General features: G+C 40.7%; 1 protein-coding gene across 1 annotated transcript in view; it reads left to right on the top strand.

Moving 5' to 3' along the window:
* PITPNB (phosphatidylinositol transfer protein beta) overlaps positions 1–21952 on the top strand; it is a 62364-nt gene that overhangs the window by 26846 nt on the left and 13566 nt on the right. The window contains exon 8 of the mRNA XM_060118739.1: positions 13327–13404. Coding sequence (XP_059974722.1) covers positions 13327–13404 — 78 coding nt within the window. The remainder of the gene's footprint in view (positions 1–13326; positions 13405–21952) is intronic.

Below are 21952 nucleotides of genomic sequence, written 5' to 3'. Positions count from 1 at the left end.
ATGGGTTATTTGGTTTTTTCCTTGATGGCTTATGGGAAGTCTGCATAGGACTGTTACTATAGCCACCATTCTCTGGTATTTTCTAGAAGATAACAGCACTGCCTAATGAAACAAGCTGAGCAGTCTGAGATTTCTGCTTAAATGTCCCCACCCAATTTCTTTTGGCTACCATGCAAAACAGATTTCTTGTTTTAGTGGAAAGAGGCATTGGAGTGAAGTATTAAGATGTTATATCCTTTTAGAGGGAAGGGTCCTTCTGCTTGTAATTGCAACAGCCACTGAGCACATCACGTTCCATCAGAACACACCCCCTGCCCCCACATCTCCTCCATCCCCTCAGCTTCTTGCCCCTCCCTCATTTCAAATAAAACCCAGATATCACTCTTGAAAAGCCTTCCTCAGTAAATTGGGTGCCCCTTGGGGGCCTCGACTGTACTGATCATCTCTGTATTTCTAGGACCTAACAAGATGCTCAGCGCCTGACATGCAGAGAGCTCTTCAGTAAAGGTTTGATCAGTCAAAGAGAATTTGCAGATTTCTTCCTCTGTGGTGTGAAAAAAAAAGCAGGGCAATGGGGAGACAGTTTGGAGGAAATGAAGTTTTTATTGTTCAAATATTAAATGGACAAATGCTACTTTAGCTCATTCTTTACTAATTCTGGATCATGAAGTATATGTGACGTGCCTTCAGTTCTAAAAACTGTGTCCTTTCTGAATGAGCAGATGCCTTTCTGTCAGATTAAAAAGTGTTTCAGTTAGATCAGATTGTAAGGAGGAGTCAAGGTGTCCAGCGTAAAACACCAGAATACAAGTTTTAAAGTATTTTTAATTTCTAAAGTCGTTGTTGATACATAACCACAATAAAAAGTTGAGAATTCTTTAAATGTCCTGATGAAATGCACATGCATATCTTCAACTCATTTCCAAAATATACACAAATGAGTCAGTTGACATCTGCTTCTGCTTTTTTTTAAGGTATGAATTTGAATCTGGCCCCTTTTAATCATCTCCAGCACTTTGTCTAAGTAGCTTTCCATGATTTGTATACAAAAGTCACTTCCCAGGAGAGGAAGAGTCTTTAAAGTGTAAGCCGAAGTGTACACATGATTAACATCAGAGAGACCTTCGTTTTTGGAAGTAATTTGAAAGAAAATGAGCACAATTTAAAAAAAAGAAAAGAAAAGAAAAAGAAATTGGAACCACATTTTAGGTATTTATGTGTAACCGGGAAAGGATTGTATCAGCCTTCCTCTGTAGTCTATGCTTCCTCTGAAGTACTGCTATGGGACTTTATTTTTATAATTTATATTTTTTTTTCATGGAAATAAATGTTCAATTCAAATTTTTAAGGCTCACAGGTCTAAAATTGATAAAGCTGAACATCTGCTTTTTAGATGTCAGTAATAAGCAAATATTAATGGCATAAAAATTTGGGAGATATAGTTGAAAAATATAGATCTTTGCCAAATTAAAATGCAGCAGGTTTAAAGAGAGAATAATTTTTTTCCCTTTTTCGTCATCTTAGGGTGTATTAATTAAAGGTGAAAGATTTTTCCCAAATGAGGCATTTCAAAGCCAAGAGTTGCCCAGTTTTTTAACCTTAGTGTTGTTTCACTGAAGATGGTATTCCTAAAAGGAAGAGACACAAGCTAGAAACTCACATGCCATATTGTTTCTGGGTCACAGAAAGGATGTGCAAGGTGTGGTCTGATTGATCAGGTCCTTAGTGGAGACTCCTCAAAGAGCTCAGAGGGGCACTTTCATTGTGAGTGACCCAGGAAGCTTGTGCTCTTAAGATAAAGCTCAGATTTCATACATATCTCTTCATTCTTCTGTCCTTTTTAACCCCCCTCTGCCCCATTTGTTACTCTCAGGTCCTTATCCTTACATGCTCGTGAGTATAATTGCCTTGGTTGCCATGTCGTGTTTACCCCAAGTCCTTTTTTTTTCCTCCACATTTGTGATTGTCCACCCCGGGAAGTGGTGGGGAGGAAGTATCTCACACTCTGGACTCAGAGCTCTATGCCCTCAACCCTGATGCCTGCCCCCAGTAGCCAAACCTCCCTCCCTGGGCTGTGCTCCTTGGGTCGCCACTGTTGGACTCCAGACGGCTCTGTGCCATCTCCTTCCAGCAGAAAACTTCTCCTGAGCAGCTTTTTCAGCAGGAGCTCCTGGAGCAAAGTGTGGCTCCACTCACTAGTCCCGCTTCTTTCCTTGCTACCCCAAGGGACACAGGAACTCCCAAGTGAGAGGCCAGGGCTGCTCATAAAGTTCACTCCCTCGTGGGGCCTGGAACCCCTCTGCTCCATTCCAGCCTACGTAGTTTCCCCACTTGTTTGGGCTCCTTTGGAGAACACCCCCACCACGGCCACAAGGCCGTACATGTATGGATCTCAGTTGTGGCTGGATCTGCCCACTGGTCCAGTTCTCTGAACGTTCTTTAGAGGTTACAAGCTTCTTTTTAGGGCCCCTGAGGCCCTCTGGGGAACGCTGTGGCTAAGTCCTAAGCTTGCCCCTCAGAACCTTAGCTAGGACTCTGGCCAAAACGCTTTCCTTTTAAGCAAGGTCTGCCAGTGGGCAGCTTGTTAGAGATGTAAATTCTCCTCCTCCCAGGTCAGATCCTTCCAGGCCCTGGGCTGTCTCTGTCCAGCTCTTTAGGTGATTTCTGCTCACTCTTGGGAAGTGCTCTAGTACGCTGTTGCTGGGCAACATTGTAGAGGGGGCACTCTCCTTCTAGGATTTTGGAAGCAGAAGGAATCTCAATTGGAGGCCATGGTCCCAAAACATTCACACCAGTCGCTAATTTTACTGTTTAGGAGTTTCAGCTCAGGGAAGTGCTGTAACTTTTCCGCAAGCCACGTTACCAATGGACTCAAAAGCAGGGCTGCTGACTTATTTTTCTAGAACGTCTCACTGTATGCTGTTCCTTCCTTTGCATTATGTTGATTACGAGCATTCTCAATTTGTTTAAAACAAGCAAGTGCTGGTTCTTCCATCCATCTTCTCTCGCCCCCGGAAATAGCAGCTTTCGTCGGTGGCCTTTGTTACCGCCATCCATAACTGCTAAACTCTGGCATATTTGGAAATTTGCATACATACAACAGAATAGAAGGATTGGAGACCCTAAGATGTCTTTTGGTGTGGGTACTTAACAGTGAGCACCACTCATATATTTTCATGTTCATTTAGCAAACATTTATTGGAACTTGCTATTTGCTCTGTGTTGGCGTGGTAAATATTTTTCCAGATAAAGTAATAATTGTATCTGTCTGAAGAGCCTACAAGATTCTTAATCAGTGAACATGTTAAAAGTGTTTCTAAGTGACTTGGAGTTCGTTCTTTCTGATTGTGTAGTCTGGTGGTGTCAAGTGCCCTCCACCAAAGAGCTTTTTTTCTCACAACTGTTAGAGACCAGTGCTAGGCTCCAGGGTGCCTGCGAAGTCCGGGTTCAAAGGCTGACTAGATGGTAGATTTGGAGTTTAGTACTTTACTAAATGAAGAGCCCCGACTGTTTAATTGCGTATCCAAAGGCAGTAATGGGATTGTTGGGCTCATCCAAGCCGCTTGTAGGAGTCCCGTGGTGATGGTGGTCTCCAGGAAAATGAATTGGCTTTTAAAGTTTGTGCTTTTTGCTTGTTCTTTCCAGCACTGACCATTTGTTCTCCGGTTATGATCCATTTGTTTGGCGAATGTGTTTTGGTGGGCCCATTTTAGTTGAGAGCAGAAGTATGCTAAGCTGTATCTGATTTCCTGAAATCTTGGTTGCCTTTGGAAATGAACATGTAAGACTTGCCTTTTCCACCCATTTAGCTGTTTTCACTTTGAACACCATTCCATTTATTTGAGTATTGAACAATCTGGTACTTTATTATTGCTTTAAACCATGAGTATGTATTGTTTTAAAGTTACTGCTTGTTTTAAACATACTTTTTTCCTAAATGTCAGCCATGGAAGGCTGATGAAACTTGGTTTAATTTATTTAGGCATGTAAGTTTTGGTCACACTTTTAAGCAGTGCTTGTTTCTTGTGCTCTAGGAAGGATTCGGGCATATCTTTTCTTTTGATCAGACATTCTGTGAGACAGTACCCAGATGTTACACATTTGAGTAGATAGTCTTGGCAACATATGCTTTATTGCACTGCCTTTAAAAAAAAACTTCATAATTTTAAAGAAATGTAAGAATCATAAAATATGCTTTCTAAATAATCTTTATAAGATTAAAATTTTTTCTCTTTAAAATCAGAAACATGATGAAATTCGGCTGGAAAAAGTTAAATATTTGATCAGACCATATGAAATTGTTAATATTTGTCAGCTTTTGAGCCACAAAAGTGACACTTCTGGGGTCAATCTAATAGACTTCGGAATTAACCATTGGTAGCTGATAACCCTAAATGGTCAGCGCTGACCGTCACTCCAGTTCATTCTTGCTCACAGCTTTCACAAAGCGCCTGCATCTTAGATGTTACTTTTGTTCCAGCTGTTGCCTCTCACTTCCTAAGAAGGGCTTTCTGCCTCCCAGAGCTGTGGCTGCCCCATTCTTCAGCCGTGAAGAGAGCCTTTGTTTATTGGAAGTCTGTGGCCGGGCTCCAGCAAGTGCGAGGAGCCTGTGGTTGCCAGATGCTTCAGGTCTCCTTGGCATGAGCAGACACTCAACCCAGTAGAGTACCTCTCCCTTCTGCCACTAGAATGAACCTAGACACTCATTTCTATCTTGAAAGGGTGTAACTTATCCCCGGTATGCGTGCAAGAGCTCCAAAAGCCCTTTATTAAAGTGTGTGCCTCATAAAGAGGTGAGAGCTGGGATCCAGCTTCTGACTTGTAGTAGTAGCCTCCTTGACCTCTGGAGAAAAAACAGAACAACTCAAGTACAAGTTCTGAGGTAGTGGTGGTTTTGCTTTTGCTTTTTCTTAAGAAACTTCACTCGTCAAAGGCTTATCTCATCTCCCTTCGCTGTGCTGTGAAGCAAATCATTGTCAAGATCCTTTTCGTAGTGAGTTACAGAGGGTTTTTTCTTTTCTCCATTCTCAAAGAAGATATAAATAAATGTAAGCATGGTTCTTATTAAAAAGAAATGTGAAAATGTTTCCCACTTTATTCTGCTGCCTTACATGGTCAAGTACTCTGGAACACTTAGATTTGCATCCAGCGGTGGATTTAGAGAATGTCCTGTGTATTTGAAGGCATAGTTGGATGGCAGTGCCCTCTTGTGGGAAAAGAGCACATTGCTTATTTCATGCTTGCTTAAATCTTAGCAAGAATTTAAAAATTTCTCTTGAAAACTCTGTGTGTACGAGCTTATGTTGCAGAAAATACTTTTTCCACTAGAACCTGTTATTGGTGTTTACTTCTGATCTCTTCCATGATTTCAAAGTAAAAAAAGCAGGGAGGGTGGTGGAGGTGGTCAGGTGTGAAGTAGTTCCTAGGGGGGAGAAATTGTCTGGTAAGAGTTAGAAAATGTTTTTTTTTTTTGAGCAGCTAACGGCAGATATTTTTAAAGAAATTAGCATAAACAGCTCCAAATCAAGTTTTTAAAGTCTATTCCTTATAAAAGCCCTTTTCAGCAGTGTAAAGCCCTCAAGGAGAGGTTCTCTAGACTGAGTGGGAGTAAACATCCCTTAGGGTACTTGAGTCTTATCAAGTGATGAAGTGTAAATCACATCGCATTTTTGCAGTAAAGTTTAGTGGTGCCTGGGTGTCCACAGAGCAGCATCTGAGTCCCGGCTCTGCTCAGCCACCGTGAACTTGGGCAAGGAACTTCACTTCCTCACCCCCAGTGACAATGTTAGTAACTTTGTTCCAAGGTTGTGAGGGTTAACTAGGAGAAAGTGTGTGCCTGGAACATAAGTAAATTTTCCTAAAATGGTAGCAAGAAGGATGCTGCTTATCAGATTTTGCTCTTGCTGTAAAAAAAAAAAAAAAAAAAAAAAAAGTTAAAAATTTTTTCTGCAATTATTTCCCATTTAGTGTTTGTTAAATTGGTGCTAATGGAATTAATGGGGTCCTGGGATTTAGATGCAGCTGTGCCTGAAGCCCAAATCATGAACCAAAATGGACATTTTACTGGAGAGGGCTCACCCTGTGAATTTTCAAAAGGACGTTCCCATTTTATAAGGAATTTGATGTAATATGTTCTGTGATCTGCTGTCATTTAAGGAAATAAATGCATTTATGTTCAGCAGAATTTTCCTAAACGTATTGTTTATGTTTTAGGCATACGTGGTTTAATTTTAAAATATACATTTAACAATCATCTTTAATAAAACTGACTTGTTGGTATGTTGAAACTTGTTTCATTGGTTTTAAGAGTTTAAAATGTCTTCATTTTAAAATGCTATACTATATAAACATATAATAATAAATATAATGTAACAGTAACAAATATATTGTATATTTGTGTATGAAACACAGGCTTATCCAAACCAGTAGCCTACTGACCCCTGAGAGGAGGGCTGGGGAGTACCCTCCAGCCCTGGGCTCTCCAGGAGCCCAGCCTCTGGAGCCCAACTATTTAGTTTCCCTGCCAGGTTGTAGGAGATGGAGTCTGTCACATCTGGCTTTTTGTTGTAACTTCTTTTCGTAACTGAAATTCTGAGTTTTTTTCTCTTTCTCTATCAAGTTGCAACCTTCCAAAGGCTTTGGGGGTCTGCCTTCGTAAACATGACAGTGTTGGCAGGCTCTGGCTGTGATTCGGACAAGATGAGAAGGAATGGAGGAGGCGATTACTCTAGCTGTGCTCTAGCCCAGCAGTGCTCTAGGCTGTGGCCACCTTTCAGCACAGACCTCTGCTGACAGCGTCTGTCCCCCTCCCCTGTCTGCCAAGCTCACCCACCCCAGGTCTCTGTGCAGCGTCTCTATGAGATTGAAAAGATTACAAGAAAGTGTTCTGTTTGGGTGTGTAGGTTTGACTGCATTTCTCAGTTCTCAGGGCAGTTGTTTAAAAATTCAGCTTTAAGGATTCATTGGTGGAAAGCCAGTAAGGATTAATGAGAGTGTTGAATTAGAGAATATTTTTTAATGCAGTTTTGTTCCTCTGAGGTACATTCAGTAACAGAAACTAGGCCAACAAGTTATTGACAATTAGTGGTCCTTTGGGAATCTGCTTTAATGAATAGATAAGAATGATTTGTAATTAGCATAATAATTATATGCAAATGAATGCTTCTGAATTGCTCTAAAACACTTCTGAACTGTTTAAACAGCCCTCCTGAGATCTTGTTACTCTATTAATTTGTGTAGCAAATCTTTTTTTCATAGATCATGCAAAGATAAACTTCAGTCTAGCCCCTGTCCGAATTATTATGAATTCCAAGGTGGTAGGACCTGAATTAATGAGATTTACTTATACTACATTAATGGTACTCTATGGGAACCTGAAAGGGTGAGGAGTCACTGGGGAGATGTGATTAAAAATAGGAAAGAAAACTGCTTATTTGAAAATAACTGTTGAAATGAGTTTCTTAAACAAGTTAGTAAATGTTTTCTCTTTACACCTCTGTTACTTGCAAAATTTAATGCAAACTTTTTTTTTTTTTTTTTTTTTAATGGGCTTCCCTTTTAGAGTCTGGCTTGAGTTTTCTCAGCTCCAGTTAGCTATGCACTGGGTCAATGGTGATAGGATCTGGGAACTCCTTTTTTCTAAGTGCCACAGTACTGGAAAATACAGGGCAGTGCTAATAAATGATGTTGCTTGTTTATCTACATGTTTAATTCATCTCTTTCCCCCATCCTGGTCTTTACTTTTAGGATGTGATTAGAAGAAATGAGCTTTGCTAAGTTGAGCAGCATTTTAAACTTAATGATTATCTTTGAGCTATTTGAATAGACACCTAATTAATCATCTTGTGCTAAAGGAAGGCATTTTACAGCAGGCTGCAGGATCCTAATATCTCTCTCAAGTTTTTGTTTACCCTGTAGGATTGTTTCTCTTTGGGGAGAGCAGGTGTCAAGGAGTTGCTAATGCATGTGGATTGGGCACTCTTCCTTTCCTTAGTTCACTGTAACCTCACCTGTGGTAATCCAGGCATTTTTTTTTTTTTTTTGCGGTATGTGGGTCTCTCACTGCTGTGGCCTCTCCCACTGTGCTCCGGACGCACAGGCCCAGCGGCCATGGCTCACGGGCCCAGCCGCTCCGCGGCATGTGGGATCTTCCCAGACCGGGGCACGAACCCGTTTCCCCTGCATCGGCAGGTGGACTCCCAACCACCGCACCACCAGGGAAGCCCCAGGCATGGTTTTTTAAGCAGTTTCTGGTATCTGGAGCTCATCTCGATTTTTCCACAAGCTGTTAAGAAGCTCTTACCAGCCGACCCCCATCACCTCCTCACTCCCCCATTTATAATCATGCGTTCAGTCTGGCTCGAGGACATTGGGTTGGCTCAGCACAGATTTTTTACTTGCATTTTGGGGGACAGCCACTATGCTAAAAGATTCATAAAACTAATATTCTTTGTCTTCAAAATGAATCTGGTTTCTGTTGAGAGTTTCTATTGAGAACTGTAGTGAGTAACAGATGTACACCCAAGAGGTAGCACAACTTTTGTATTCCAGTGACAGAAAACAGTTATTTATAAGAATTTAATTAATGTATTCTGTGGCTCTAGCATGGAGTCTCAGTAATCCATTTATTTACCATATTTTATTTTATTTGTTCTCCAAAGGGTGTCTTGACTTGCCTTTTTTACTTAAATAAGAGTTTTCAATTAAATAGAGCTGTATTAACACTTATCTGAATCTACCTTATGCTGATACCATTGTGTTTTTCTGTTGTTCAGGCGCTAGCATTGGTGGAGCAAGCAGTGTCTGGGGACATTACACCTAACTTGATAATGATGGTTTTACTAAACTCTTCCTTATCCTGGCCAGGCCTCTGGGCATTATACAGACAATTAAAATTTGATCATAAAAATTTTTAAACACAGTGCACCTTAGCAATAAGATTTTTCTACTTTTAAACATGATTTTAAAAATTTAAAAAATACATTTCCTTGGCCTAGTGAATTTGCTTTCTTTTTTTTCCCAAGGATTACAGAAAGTGCATAGCAAATTCAGCCTTCAGAATACCCAGGAGCTGAAGACTCAAGTAGGCTACAGCTGTCTTCACCCACAGTATTCTAAAAGAACTAATGAGATGAGAAGTCTGCAGCTGGTGGCAAGCACAATAAACCATGAGCCAAGGGCTTCTCTTCATCAGAGCCTCCCCTTTCCCCACGGGATCCCAAAGGAGACAGAATACTAACAAAGCCAGCAGGCTGTCTCATTCCACACTATTGCTCATTTGCAGCTATAATTGGTAGCGGAGGTTGCATTCTGTATGCTGAAACTGTCATACATGAAGGAATATATTTGTTCATTGTGATACGGATATAAATCGGCCGGTTTCCATATACAGAAAGACCAAACTAGCTACCCAACAATAAAATTGTAGCAAAAAAGATACTGTTCAAAAAATTAAATGTTTGTTATAGAGATACAAAACTGAGGTTGTTAAAACCACACCTGCTCCCTGCTTTTTAATATCTTGCTACTTAATTCAACTGATTAAACATTTACGTATTCAAACTAACATTAAAAAGCACAAAAAAATTCCTAGGTTTTGACAAGATGCATTATCCTCATCTGTCAAGGTTAAGGTGCTATTGTTAATAATTGGGTTTTGTTGCATTTTCAGTATATCCTTAATGTTTGCTGCTTTGTATTCAAGAGAAAAAAGCAGAGAGGGAAGACTTAGCTTTGGAGATATATGTATATATGTGTATGTGTGATATTTTATATGCACACACTCATGCCTTATAGGAAAATCCACTTTGGTATCTCTGGTGCTGCTGCTTCTTGGTGTTTTTGAAATGTGTTTTGCTTATCTGGCTTTTGTGGACACTTTTCTGCTGTCCTCCTGTGTGCTGGACTAGAATGAGCCCAGGACAGAGGGTAAGAAGGCTTGTGTTCAAGTCCTCAGGTAGGTGAGCCATGCCACCTTCTTGGTGGACTGTGGTTTCCTCATTTGTGAATTGAAGCGACTTGGGTGGTCTTCAAGGTGCAGTTCACCTCTATAATTTTGTGAATCCATAGTTCAGAAAAGTTATCCAGCAAACAGCACTAATAATGAAGTCTCGGAAATAAACTTTCAGGATCAGTATATTAGGTCCAGAGTGGAGAACTTTTAAAGTGTTATTCCATGTTCTTCAGTTAATTCATCTATGTCAGATAGATATTGAAAATCCCTTAAGGTGTCGCCCTGGTATGGAGCTGGGTGGGGTTAGGAAGGAGAAAGGAGTGTTGTCCAAAAGTCCATCTAATCCAACTGCTTACATTTTCACATTCACTGGTGCTGTAATCATGCTTAGACCCACCTCCTGGGGTGAGTCACCCCTTAATTCGTTTACCTCTACATGAAAATAATTTATGCTGATACAATTTTTAGACCAAGCTCGCTTTTCTTAAATTAGTTCTGCCTTGGTTTATGTACTACCCTTATTGTATACTGTCAGCCCTACTGATACTTGAGTACACTTTGTTTTGTGGATTTTGTTTTTTCTTTCTCTTGGAGCTGGTGAGTTTAGCATCCTCAGAGATAGTTCTGCAGTCTCTGTTTTGTCAGATCTGTCTTCCAGTTGTGGCATGTTTTATTGGCTTAGTGTTTTCCTTCTTAATGGTACATAAAATAATGGAGCATCCTGTAACTGGCAGCCTCTTAGATTCAGGAAATGTGGTGTTTACTATTCAACTCATGCCAGGCTCCATAATATCTTCGGTTTTGTAAAAAACAAAAACTTGAGCATCATGCCCACAGTAAGGTCACACCCCAGTTAGTAAAAAAGAAAAAAGGAAGTATTTTTCCTTCAAATGGGATGAACTGTTAAATGTTAAACACTGGTCAGACCTCTGGGCATTATACAGATAATTAAAATTTTATCATCAAAAATTTTAACACAGTGTTCTTTAGCAGTAAGATTTTTCTACTTTTTTTTTTTTTTTTTTTTGCGGTATGCGGGCCTCTCACTGTTGTGGCCTCCCCCGTTGCGGAGCACAGGCTCCGGACGCGCAGGCTCAGCGGCCATGGCTCACGGGCCCAGCCGCTCCGCGGCATATGGGATCCTCCCAGACCGGGGCACGAACCCGTATCCCCTGCATCGGCAGGCGGACTCTCAACCACTTGCACCACCAGGGAGGCCCCGATTTTTCTACTTTTAAACATGATGTTAAAACTCATTTTAAAAATACATTTCCTTGGCTGGTGTCGGTTGCTTTCAATTCTTTCTATAACTCTCCTCTCCATTCTGTGTTGGCAGTCAACATGTAGTCCCTGGGGTTTCGATTACCTTTTCTTTGTCTCTCTTGCTTTGCTCCCAGCTAGACTGATTTTCTAGGAGCCAGAACCAGGTGTTGGCTCTCCTTGTGTCCTTAGATCCCTTAGACTACCTCTTAGCTTAGCATCCTGTGCACTGCATGTTGCATATGTAATGCACCTTTTCTGTGATGGCTGTTCAATAAATAGACCTTGAATCGAGGGAGATGATGTCAAAAGTGATTATTTGATATAATGTTAAATATTTTCAGTTTTGGAGGAAACTGAGTTTATCTCTGGGTTTCCAAGCCTCTAACCTAGAAGAAAATGTGTTATGGGGTTACAAGTATTTGTTAGTAGGACAGCTGATTTCTCACTGAATCCAGGTCTTGAGACCACCTGTATGTACAGTTGATTCTTTTCTCAGTCAGCAGTGAAGTTGTTAATTTTTAGGGTGCGGTTCTAAATTGGAATTTAAGAATTCGTGTTAGCTGACAGTAATTGAACTTTGTGCTCATGTGCCCAGACACACCAGCTAACTCCAGTTGTCTGACTCCTTGCAGTTGGCTCATCCCAGTTTGTCATTCCTGGACAGTGCTGACTGACCTCGTGCCTGTAGCTGCGCCTTGTTGCGTATTTTAACAGTAAGGCCCAGCATGGCCAGCCAAGTTTGCCTGTGCAATCGTCTTGACCCTCTGGGGGGCCTTTTTGTAGCTTCTTAGAAGACAGCGGTAGGAGTTCAAGGTCACACATTTGCCCAGTTATCTTTCTTTAAAGTTTTGTTGTCTACCGAACCTCATTTTTCTCCTTCCTCACGTAATTTATTTATAACTTTCTCTTTAGGAATTATTAACATGTCATATGCATTTACTGAATAACTGTTGAGTCTTGATTGGCTGCTTCTCAGCATGTTTTCTTTGATTTTGAAAGTTTGTATTATGCTTTGGCATGTGTTCAGTGCTTGCACTGCCCCTATCTCTAAAACAATGATTTTTTTTTCATACTGACTTGTCTGGGCATTTTTCTCAAAGTATGCGGTCCCTACATAAATGCTGTGAAGGACCCCTGGTTTAAAAATTCTGCTCAAGAAGAAAGAGGCTCTCCTTTTGTAGTATTTTCAACTGACCTCTGTTCACTGTTACTGTTACAACTCATTTCTTTTTTGAAATCTGGATGTTAGCTCTTCAAAAGTAGTTTTTTATTTCTGTCTGTAGATTGTGTGTATGTACGTGTGTAATGACAAGAGAACTTTTGTAAAGCAGATGGGATTAAAAAGGTTTACTCCTTTCGTGTTTTCCATTCTATCAGAAAGAGGATATTAAGGGAAACAGAATTTACATACCAAAACCTCCTATAAAACCTAGATTTTAGGGCTGTTCCCTATGGCATGATATAACTGAGTCCCATATGGAGTCGTAAAGCCCTCGCTCACCTCACTTGGCACTGCAGGGCTGACATGAGTGTAGTCCGTAAGGTTTGCCTGTGTACCCATGGCTCTCCACGAACAAGGCTTTGGAGTGGCTGGCCTCCTAACTGAGGCATCCACCACAGACCCAGCCGTGGCAGGGCTCAAGGGGATGCCACAGCATCTGTGGTTCTGATCGGTGTTCCCAGTCATGGTGGTTGCTCTCCAGCAGACGTTAGAGTCCAGTGTCTTCATCTATGGGTGTTGTGAAAACTGGTATGGGTCGGCTGTATTTCTTGAGTGTGGTTATATGTATATCAAAATACTGAAACAGTTGAAAAGTTTTGGAAGATTTCTTAGAGATAGCTATCCAGCAACCAGTCATGGTGGACTGTTAGTCAGGACTTTTATTACTTTTTATTATGTAGTTGTTTTGCCACAAGGTAAAAGCTTAAAGCAAAGAGAACCAAACTGAGAACTTAATATCGTATAGAAACATTTTCCTGCGTTTATGCAAAGCACAGTAAGCCCCGTCAGTTTCTGTCATGTGTTTAGTAGCTGCAAAGGGCTGTTCTGGCAAGGTTAAAGAATTTTCTCTGGTTTTCTTCTCTGCTTCTGACTTTGTTTTGCTTTGCAGGACTACAAAGCTGATGAAGACCCAGCATTATTCCAGTCAGTCAAAACCAAGAGAGGCCCTTTGGGACCCAACTGGAAGGTACTGGATGCTGACCTTTCTGACAGGCAGAGTCTTGGCAACAGAACACTTGACAGGTCCTGAGTCTGGAAGAGCTGGTGACGTTTAAGTGAAAAACAGAAATGGCACAAAAATAGTTTTATTTGCGATAAGGACTCACAGCCAGTTGCAGTTGGCCAGCAAGTCTGTGCTGCATTAACAAACAGAACAGAGCCAGGCTGTCACTTTCAGCATAATGCTATTCTGATAACTCTTAAAAGAGACAAGTGATTTAGTCTTTGGGGATTGTAATGTTCTCTTTTGAGACTTGAAGCAGTACAAAAATCCATGTTAAGTGAAGGTTGATAGTTTAAATTTAGTCTTAGTAAAAACTGAACAAGTTCCCCTTCCCCGGTCTCGTGTTCCTGGCCTTTTAATAGTTATATTTCGGAAAGCAGGGCACCAGAGAACAATTTTGATGGCAAGTAGTTGTTTTCTAATAAAAAGCACATCCTTACTTTATTCACGGAAGTAAGAAAAGCAATGTTAAGGTAATCATTTAAATTGCTATAGAAATATAATGGATTTTAAAGACATCCGCTAAACTAAGTGACAGCCCCTTAGAGAAGGCTTAATGTGTTGATGGCGAGTTATTACAGCTAATTTGACAGGAGAAGAGGAGCATAAAAACCTAAACATGCCCAGAGCAGACTTTCCGCCAACAGGGTTGTACTTGGTAACCAATCTGTTTATGCTGAAGCCAGTCACAGGTCATCGATAAATGATGTCTAGGTTCAAGTTGTTGCTTGCAGATAGGGGATTACTGTAACAGCCCCACAAGAAGAACCCAGTGAGTGGTTCTCCATGGGTGTTAGACTATTTTGGACAGTCTTGCACATCAATTAAAATGAAGAATAAGTCTGACTTTCTTTTTTTTTTTTTTTTTTTTGCGGTATGCGGGCCTCTCACTGTTGTGGCCTCCCCCGTTGCGGAGCACAGGCTCCGGACGCGCAGGCTCCGGACGCGCAGGCTCAGCGGCCATGGCTCACGGGCCCAGCCGCTCCGCAGCATATGGGATCCTCCCAGACCGGGGCACGAACCCGTATCCCCTGCATCGGCAGGCGGACTCTCAACCACTTGCGCCACCAGGGAGGCCCCTGACTTTCTTCTATAAGAAATGATTCATAATTATTTTCACATTTATTCTCTGGATAGAGTTTGGTTCAAGATTCTCTCAGTTTAATGGCCATGACTAGAGACTTTTAATACCCAGAAAGTGATATATGTCACTTAAAAAAAAAATTAAGGAACAAGTTCAGTATGCATGTTCTAAATTTACTCTCATGGATTAAAAAAAAAAAAAATTCCCCACCCCTTTCAAGATTTCTCACTGTGAACTTTAGAACTCACCCTGAGTCAGAGGAGAAGCCTTTCTCTGAGATTTAACACTGGCCTTAAAAGAGAGTGCTATGCTAGAGCAGACAGGTGTCTGCTTCTAAGGTTGCCATATCTTCTCAAAAGGCCTTCTGGCCCCAATAAGTACCAGCTCTTTAGCTGATGATACTTTTCAGGGAATACAGGGCCATGAAATTGAGACTTGGAGGTGGATTAAATATTGAATTTTCTTCAAATTGTCAATTTTTCAGGTATAAACTTGCAAAGGTGATGCTATATTATGTGGTGGGCTATTGTGTCTGGGTGCACATCTTTCCTGTAGGACCTCCTAACCAGTTTTATAACAGGCAGCAAGGGTAGTTTGACACTATGACTTTTACCTGATTTCCAACCTTTAGGAACTTGGAATATGAGTTTTACTGCTTTTTTATTTATGATTTTTACCTTTTTAACTAACATTGCTTTGTCTTTTATTATCCATTAATGGTTACTTAAAATTCTAGAATAGGTTTCGTTTTTAGAAATTGTGAAATTTTGCATTTTTTCAGGTTGCAGTATAGCAAATTATTGCCCCATTTTGTGTGTGTGCGCGTGTGTGCGTGTGTGTGTGTGTGTGTGGTGAGGGGGTTAAACAATAGCTTACTTCTCAGGGAGAGTGCTGGCTGGTAGTGATACCATTCTACCTATTTGCCTGTCGGTTGTTGACTTAAGCCAAAAGATAGTAGGTGCAGCTACTCTCATAAGTTGGGTTACTGTTTAACTGAATTTCAGTGAGTTACTGTGATCTCAGAAATAACTCAGGTAGTCAAGAGTAAGTCAGAGGAGAAGTCTTTCTCTGAGATTTAACACTGGCCTTAAAAGCATCGCTTACTGCTGAGATGGAAACTAAAGAGTAAGAAGGATTGACTAGCTGATGATACAACATATAGAAAAACAGGAACCTGTGGACTGACTTGCTCTTATCAGCATCTCCTGCAGCTGTTCAGCAGGCCCTATTTGCCTGGCACCAAAGGGAGCACCAGGGAAGGATAATAGTTGAAGGTTTCTATACTTCTGAAGTATGAGAATAGGGAAGAAATACATGGTACTTAAGGTAAAAAGGAAGAAGAAACCCGGTTCTGGACCCACTCACCCAGGATCGTATAGAAGAATGCTCCAGTCTAAGTGCTGCCTGGTGGTTCCTCTGCCTCTCCAGAGGCCCTCCATGCCCCTCAGCGGAGACTCACCTTACCAGCACACATTCCAAAGGGTAGTCACAGCTAAGTGCACACCCCGTGATCGCTTTGAAACTTTCCCTTACTTATCCCACAGTGATATTTTCCTTCTGAATCATTGCAGTATTTAATGCTTGTCTGCACCAGACTGGATGAGGGAAAAGAAGCCTTTTTTTGGTGCCAGGCATTAGACAAGGTTGTATTTAATCTTCACAACCTTCCTGTGGGGTAAATACAGCTGCTTCACTTTATAGATTAGAAACTTGGCCAGAGAAACATGAATAATAGTTACAAGAGAAACGTCTGCCATTTCTGTAGCACCTGATTCAGTGCTAGTCACAGAGATGTGTAAAGGATGGAGACATAGCAGATTCTGCCTCTTAATCCAGAGACCCCGGCTCACCAATCTGCACCGTTTTGCCCTCCTGCATCATGGCAGTTGTGTGGCTCTCTTATTCATGGTATTTTCCAGAATTTGATACTTCTCTTAATACCTGTCATACGTTTCCAGTGGTCAGGGAATCTGTTAGGTGACAGTGGAACTAAGGGAGATCCATTAAAAACCCATCGTGAGGGGCTTCCCTGGTGGCGCAGTGGTTGAGAATCTGCCTGCTGATGCAGGGGACACGGGTTTGTGCCCCGGTCCAGGAAGATCCCACATGCCGCGGAGTGGCTGGGCCTGTGAGCCATGGCCACTGAGCCTGCACATCCGGAGTCTGTGCTCCGCAACGGGAGAGGCCACAACAGTGAGAGGCCTGCGTACCGCAAAAAAAAAAAAAAAAAAAAAAAAAAAAAAAACCATCGTGAATCTATCACAAGTTGTGACTGAAATAACTTAACCCTAACTCTGAACCTCGGTTTCCACACCTCTAAAATGGGAATGATATTAGTAACTGCCTCAGGTTTGTGTGAGGACTAAATAATGAATGTTATAATCCCAGCAGAGAGGAAGTGCACAATAAATGGTAGCTTTTATCATTGTTGTCATGCTTTTGTCTTTGGAAATAAAAATCCTCTATCATCTCCTGGGGTTAATGAGGTCAGTGAATATGCTACCCTATTTATGACACAGTTATTCCTTTTCTTTGTCTAGTGTCCAGGGTTCCCTTGGTTCTGGTGTGTGGGGACTGTCGAATGTGTCCTGGTTCACCTGTCCTTACCCCTCGTGGTTATGAATGCTTAATGAGTGCTTGACTCGGGTCAGCCATAAAGCAGAGGCCACACAGTTTAGAGAGCCTTTGCTAGCAGGGGATCACGGGATTGCCAGGGAATCGATTTTCATATTACCTGTATGTATTAGGAGTACAGACTTTTTTTTAGTTTATGGTATGATACATACTTTAAAATTTTTTTTGAAACTACAAACCCAGAGGTGCAGACCTTAGTTGTATACGTATTCATTTTCCCTCTAAAAAAAGAATTTTTTAAATCTGAGCATGTGAATTATATTTTGTTATTTAGGGTTCAACACTTAAGATTAAGTGACTCTGCATAGTAATAGGAGAGTGATTTATGACCTATAAAGATTTTGGCTTCAAGGCAAAATTGTGCATTTCTCATGGATGTAAATGTCTTCTGTGTAGCACCACATATGCATGTGTGTGTGTATGTGTGCACGTGTCCATGTTTTGGTTCATTTTATGTTTCGGGGGTTGTGATGTTGGTATGACTACCAATACCAATGGTTTACCCATTTGCATGTGGATTCCTTTAGCTCTCCAGTTTGCCTTCTCTGATGAGGTGAGGAGCTGTCATTTTAACCAACTGAAACAACACTTTTGAAGATTATGGCAAGGTCTCATTTTTTTCTTCATTTAATCCAGATGCCTCATGAAGACTTCAGCCTCTGTGTCTACATATATATGATAGTTAATAATTAGGCCTGTAAAGGTCTTTGTAAGAGGCTTTGCCGAAGCATCTGCAGAGCCCTTACAGTGCTTGACATGTTTCAGAAGACTCAATGGTGTCTGAACATTGGGGTATTAGGGGATCAGGTCGAGTAAAGAAGTTGATGCAGAAATTGTGGTGGCTTTTATATTATCTTTTTATATATCTTTATATAAATATTCTCTTTCTACTCGTAAAGACATGTGCAGTTAGTCTTCTATGTCAGTTAATTCGATTCTATGTAAAAGCTCTGGCAGTTGGAGCTTGGTCTTGCAGAGCAGTTTGTTGTACAGTTCACCTGCGCAGTCACGCTTTAGATTCCTTTGGACTTACCGCGGAGGCCGTTCTGGATTCTCCAAGCCGGTGGAGGGCAGCCATCTCTGGGTTATGGGGATGCTGATTTGTTTCCTGCTGTGCTGCCAAGACTCCTTTCTCTTCTCCCCCCACGCCTGTGAAAAGAAGGCAGTTTTGGTTGTCTGTGGACTAAAGTAGAGATACCACAAGGTTCTGTTGGCTGGGGATGGGAAGAATGGAAGTAGGGGATGAGGGGGAATTTGAAACCCCTCTGTGGAAATCTCTTTGAGGTAGAGACTGGCAGGAAAGCAGCCCAGATCATCCATCCTCGTCCTCTAGAGGCTAATGAGCACTGTCTCTTACTGAGCCGCCCAAGGAGGAAGGCTGAGGGCGCTCTCCTGTGTCTTCATCTAGACCTGGTTCTGAGTCCAGGAGGGATGTGAAGGCATTTTAAACGTGCTCCCTCCCTGTAATCTCACATTTGAAACCCATAGTGGGTGGTATAAAGAGGCTTAATAATTAGTTTCTAGTTGACCACACTGTGGCTTATGTATACTAAAGCAGACCTTAGAACATGGCTCATTTTTTTTGAGTACTTGGTTTGGCAACTAGGTTTTTAATTCAGTATAAAAAATAGGCATTTTGCCCTTAGTATGTATCAATTATGCAACTCCTAAGAGGACACCAAAAAAGCCGTTCTGTGTCTTCCAGAAGCTAAGTGCCCCAGGAGCGGTACATGTTTAGTTCTAGCTTTATCTCGGGTACCGAATGCCTCTGTTCTCAGGCAGAGCCCAAGGACTAGGCGTGGACGGATGGTATGTCTCACTCAGGTTCAAGGAGTGATTTGACAGGATGGGCCTCTTGCGGAGTGTCTTCCTGACACTGTCAGGGCCATAAAGTTTTCTTCATGAGTTTCACTTGAAGCGTGAATTTGTGATTTCAGTTGTACCTGGTGTCACTCCTGGAAGTAATTGGACACAGGCATGAAGCACATGCTTAGTAAAGTTCTGATTAGTAAAATGGGTGTGAGCTACAAAAATACTAAGTTTGGAGGCATGGAAAATGTGACTGATCATTCTCTCACAGGCAGTAAGTAAGCTTTACTGTCTATTTTTGTGAAATTAGTTTAACCTACGATTAGTTTAATCTTTTGAACTTTATCTCACATTTACTTCTTCCATTTAACAGTTAGCATTTGCCCAACCAGTTAGGAATCTCCTGCCCTGAACCCTTCCGAGTCCTTTGTTGATGACCTGCTCACGGAGCTTGGTGTGTCCTGCATCAGGTCGCCACCTGACGGTTCATGGGTTCATGCTCCCTTTCTTCCCCCACCTCCTCGTCCCCCCCGTCACTCTCCGAACTCTCAGCCGTAGGCTCTGTGTCCGGCTCACTTGATATGTGCAGTGCTGAGCACGGGGTTTGCTCATAGTAGATATTTACAGATACTTAGTAAGTATTCGCTGAATTCAAGTTAACTATCTTAAACCAAATAAAAATCAATGTTGGACTTGCCATGTACTTACAGAGAATATAATGTCCAGCGTTGGTCTGTCCAAATGGCTACCAAAATCTAAACCAAATTGAGGGAATGGCTGTGAATTGTAGCATCAGGCTTTGCTTGAAATTTCGGTACGCATACTCCACATACATTCTGTAATCTTGTGTTGATATTTACTGATGGGTGCACTGGCAACAGCCCCAGCAGTGCATTTATTTTTAACTTTCTTAGTGAAATCTGGGTTGGAAACTTAACATTATGAAATCAGCAGCTGAAATTGAGCATTCAGATTGCCTAAAATTGAAAAATTGAAATATGAAGGGAGCCTTATAAAAACTGCTGTGTCCTTGCAAAATATTAACGCTGGTTAGATGTAGCTTATACCTATTCTGTCTTTATCCCAACACATTTTAAATAGGAAAAAGTGTATGTGCAGTTGACATGTAGGATGAAGCTGTGAGAGGACTACATTTTTAGGAAATGAGTTTGCAGAATGCCTTTGGGTGGTTTTTTTTCCCCCTCTTTTGCATTTGTATGTATTTGTTTGTCACAGATACGAGGAAGTAGTTCATGTGGAGAGCATGGGCTGATTGCTCACCATTCCAATTAAACACCCTGCGTTTTGTTTAGTTACGTTGTGTGGCTTCAGTATACATTACTCTCCCTTAGGCCTCATCCACATACCTCAGAGTAACCTAATATGTGTCGTTAAATTAAAAACATGATTTGAGCTTAGGGGTTTCATTTATAGTTAGAAAAGTGAAATGTAAGGAATTCAGTGAATACACAAACTATTTAAATACAATTTTGGAAACATTTCACAGCGAGCTAGTATTACAGATGAAATTTAAATTGTGTAGAGATGGGTGATCATTTTGGGTTCTTATGTTAGCCCATGACTTTATTTTTTATAGAACTTCTGATTCTTATCTTTTGGTGACCAACCATTCTTTACCTTTTATTTTCAATTGTTTTTTTTAAATTTTCATGCTGTAATCTGTATAAAACTTGTATTTTCATTAGCAGAATAATTTTATTTACTGCTACATTAGGTTAGGAAGTGTTAGGTTTGGGCTGGATTGGAATTAGGTGTGAATGATCTGAATTCAGATTTTGCCTTTATTTGCTTTGGGGTTATTTTTTCAAATGATGAAGGAAAGAATCAGAAAACATTTGTATTGTTTAAGGCCAAAGAGGAAACTGCTTTGCGCCAGCAGCGAGCCCCCTGAAGGCTGGGCAGACAAGCTGAAAGTCCTTTGGGCCCTCTGGATTCTAAAACACTGCTCTGAATGTGGGGTCGCAAATACTTGTCCCATTGAGATTTTTCACATTTTTTTAAAGGTTACACATTTTTTCACAAGACTACTTCTGATAACTCTCTCTGAAGCTGATAATACTTTACATGTATACCTTGTTTTTGCTTTAGAAGTTTAAGATGAGGAAAAATTAAATGTGGGCTGAACTAAAGTTACGTATTAAAGATCTTAATTCAGCTTTTAGCTTGATTTTCTTTAGCTTTGATTTATGAAACATCAAAAAGAAAAGAAGGAGGAAAATATTTAGATTGTTTATAGTCAAAGATGAATGATTTAAAATAGTACCCAGATAATTTAGGGCGAGGTAAATCTTTGTCCTAAAATACTCAGCTGAAGGCAAAAACTTTCTTAGAGTCTGTTTTTCAAGCGTGTTAATTTTTTTTTTCTGATTATAAAATAATACATATTTATGAAGTTTTGAAAATAAAAGTCAGTTGTAGTCTCAGCATTACCGCTATTTGTTATATTTCTTAATTCACATAGTTTATTTTGCTGTAGATATTTATATTATACATAGATACCTATTTATATTCGTATTATGATTTTTTTTTCTTCACATTCTTTGAAAAGATGGTTTTTAATGGCTGTATGCATAGTAGCCGATTGACTGGAAGAACTATGAGGTATTTCACCAACTCTCTTTCAGTGGGTGTTGAGTTTAGTAAGTCCAAGGTTTCGCTGTAATCTACAGTGTTATTTTCTTACCTGATGAATTGGGATACATTTCTGAAAGTGGAATTATCAGGTTAAAGGGTATATGGTATATATAGGATACGAGCAGCTTTAAAACTTTTTAATTACGTAGTGTCAGACCCCACCCCAGAAAGATTATGCCAAAAGGATTATTTTACCTTTTATTTACCACATGTAGTCAAGTTTACTATTTTCTGTGTCATCATTAAAGAGACTTTTATTTATTTGTTTGTTTATTTATTTATGGCTGTGTCGGGTCTTCGTTGCTGTGCACGGGCTTTCTCCAGTTGTGG

Source organism: Mesoplodon densirostris, chromosome 15 (assembly GCF_025265405.1).
Source record: "Mesoplodon densirostris isolate mMesDen1 chromosome 15, mMesDen1 primary haplotype, whole genome shotgun sequence".
NCBI classification, from domain to species: domain Eukaryota; kingdom Metazoa; phylum Chordata; class Mammalia; order Artiodactyla; family Ziphiidae; genus Mesoplodon; species Mesoplodon densirostris.
Note: the sequence above shows the minus strand (reverse complement) of the source record. Positions and strands in the feature narration are given on the sequence as shown.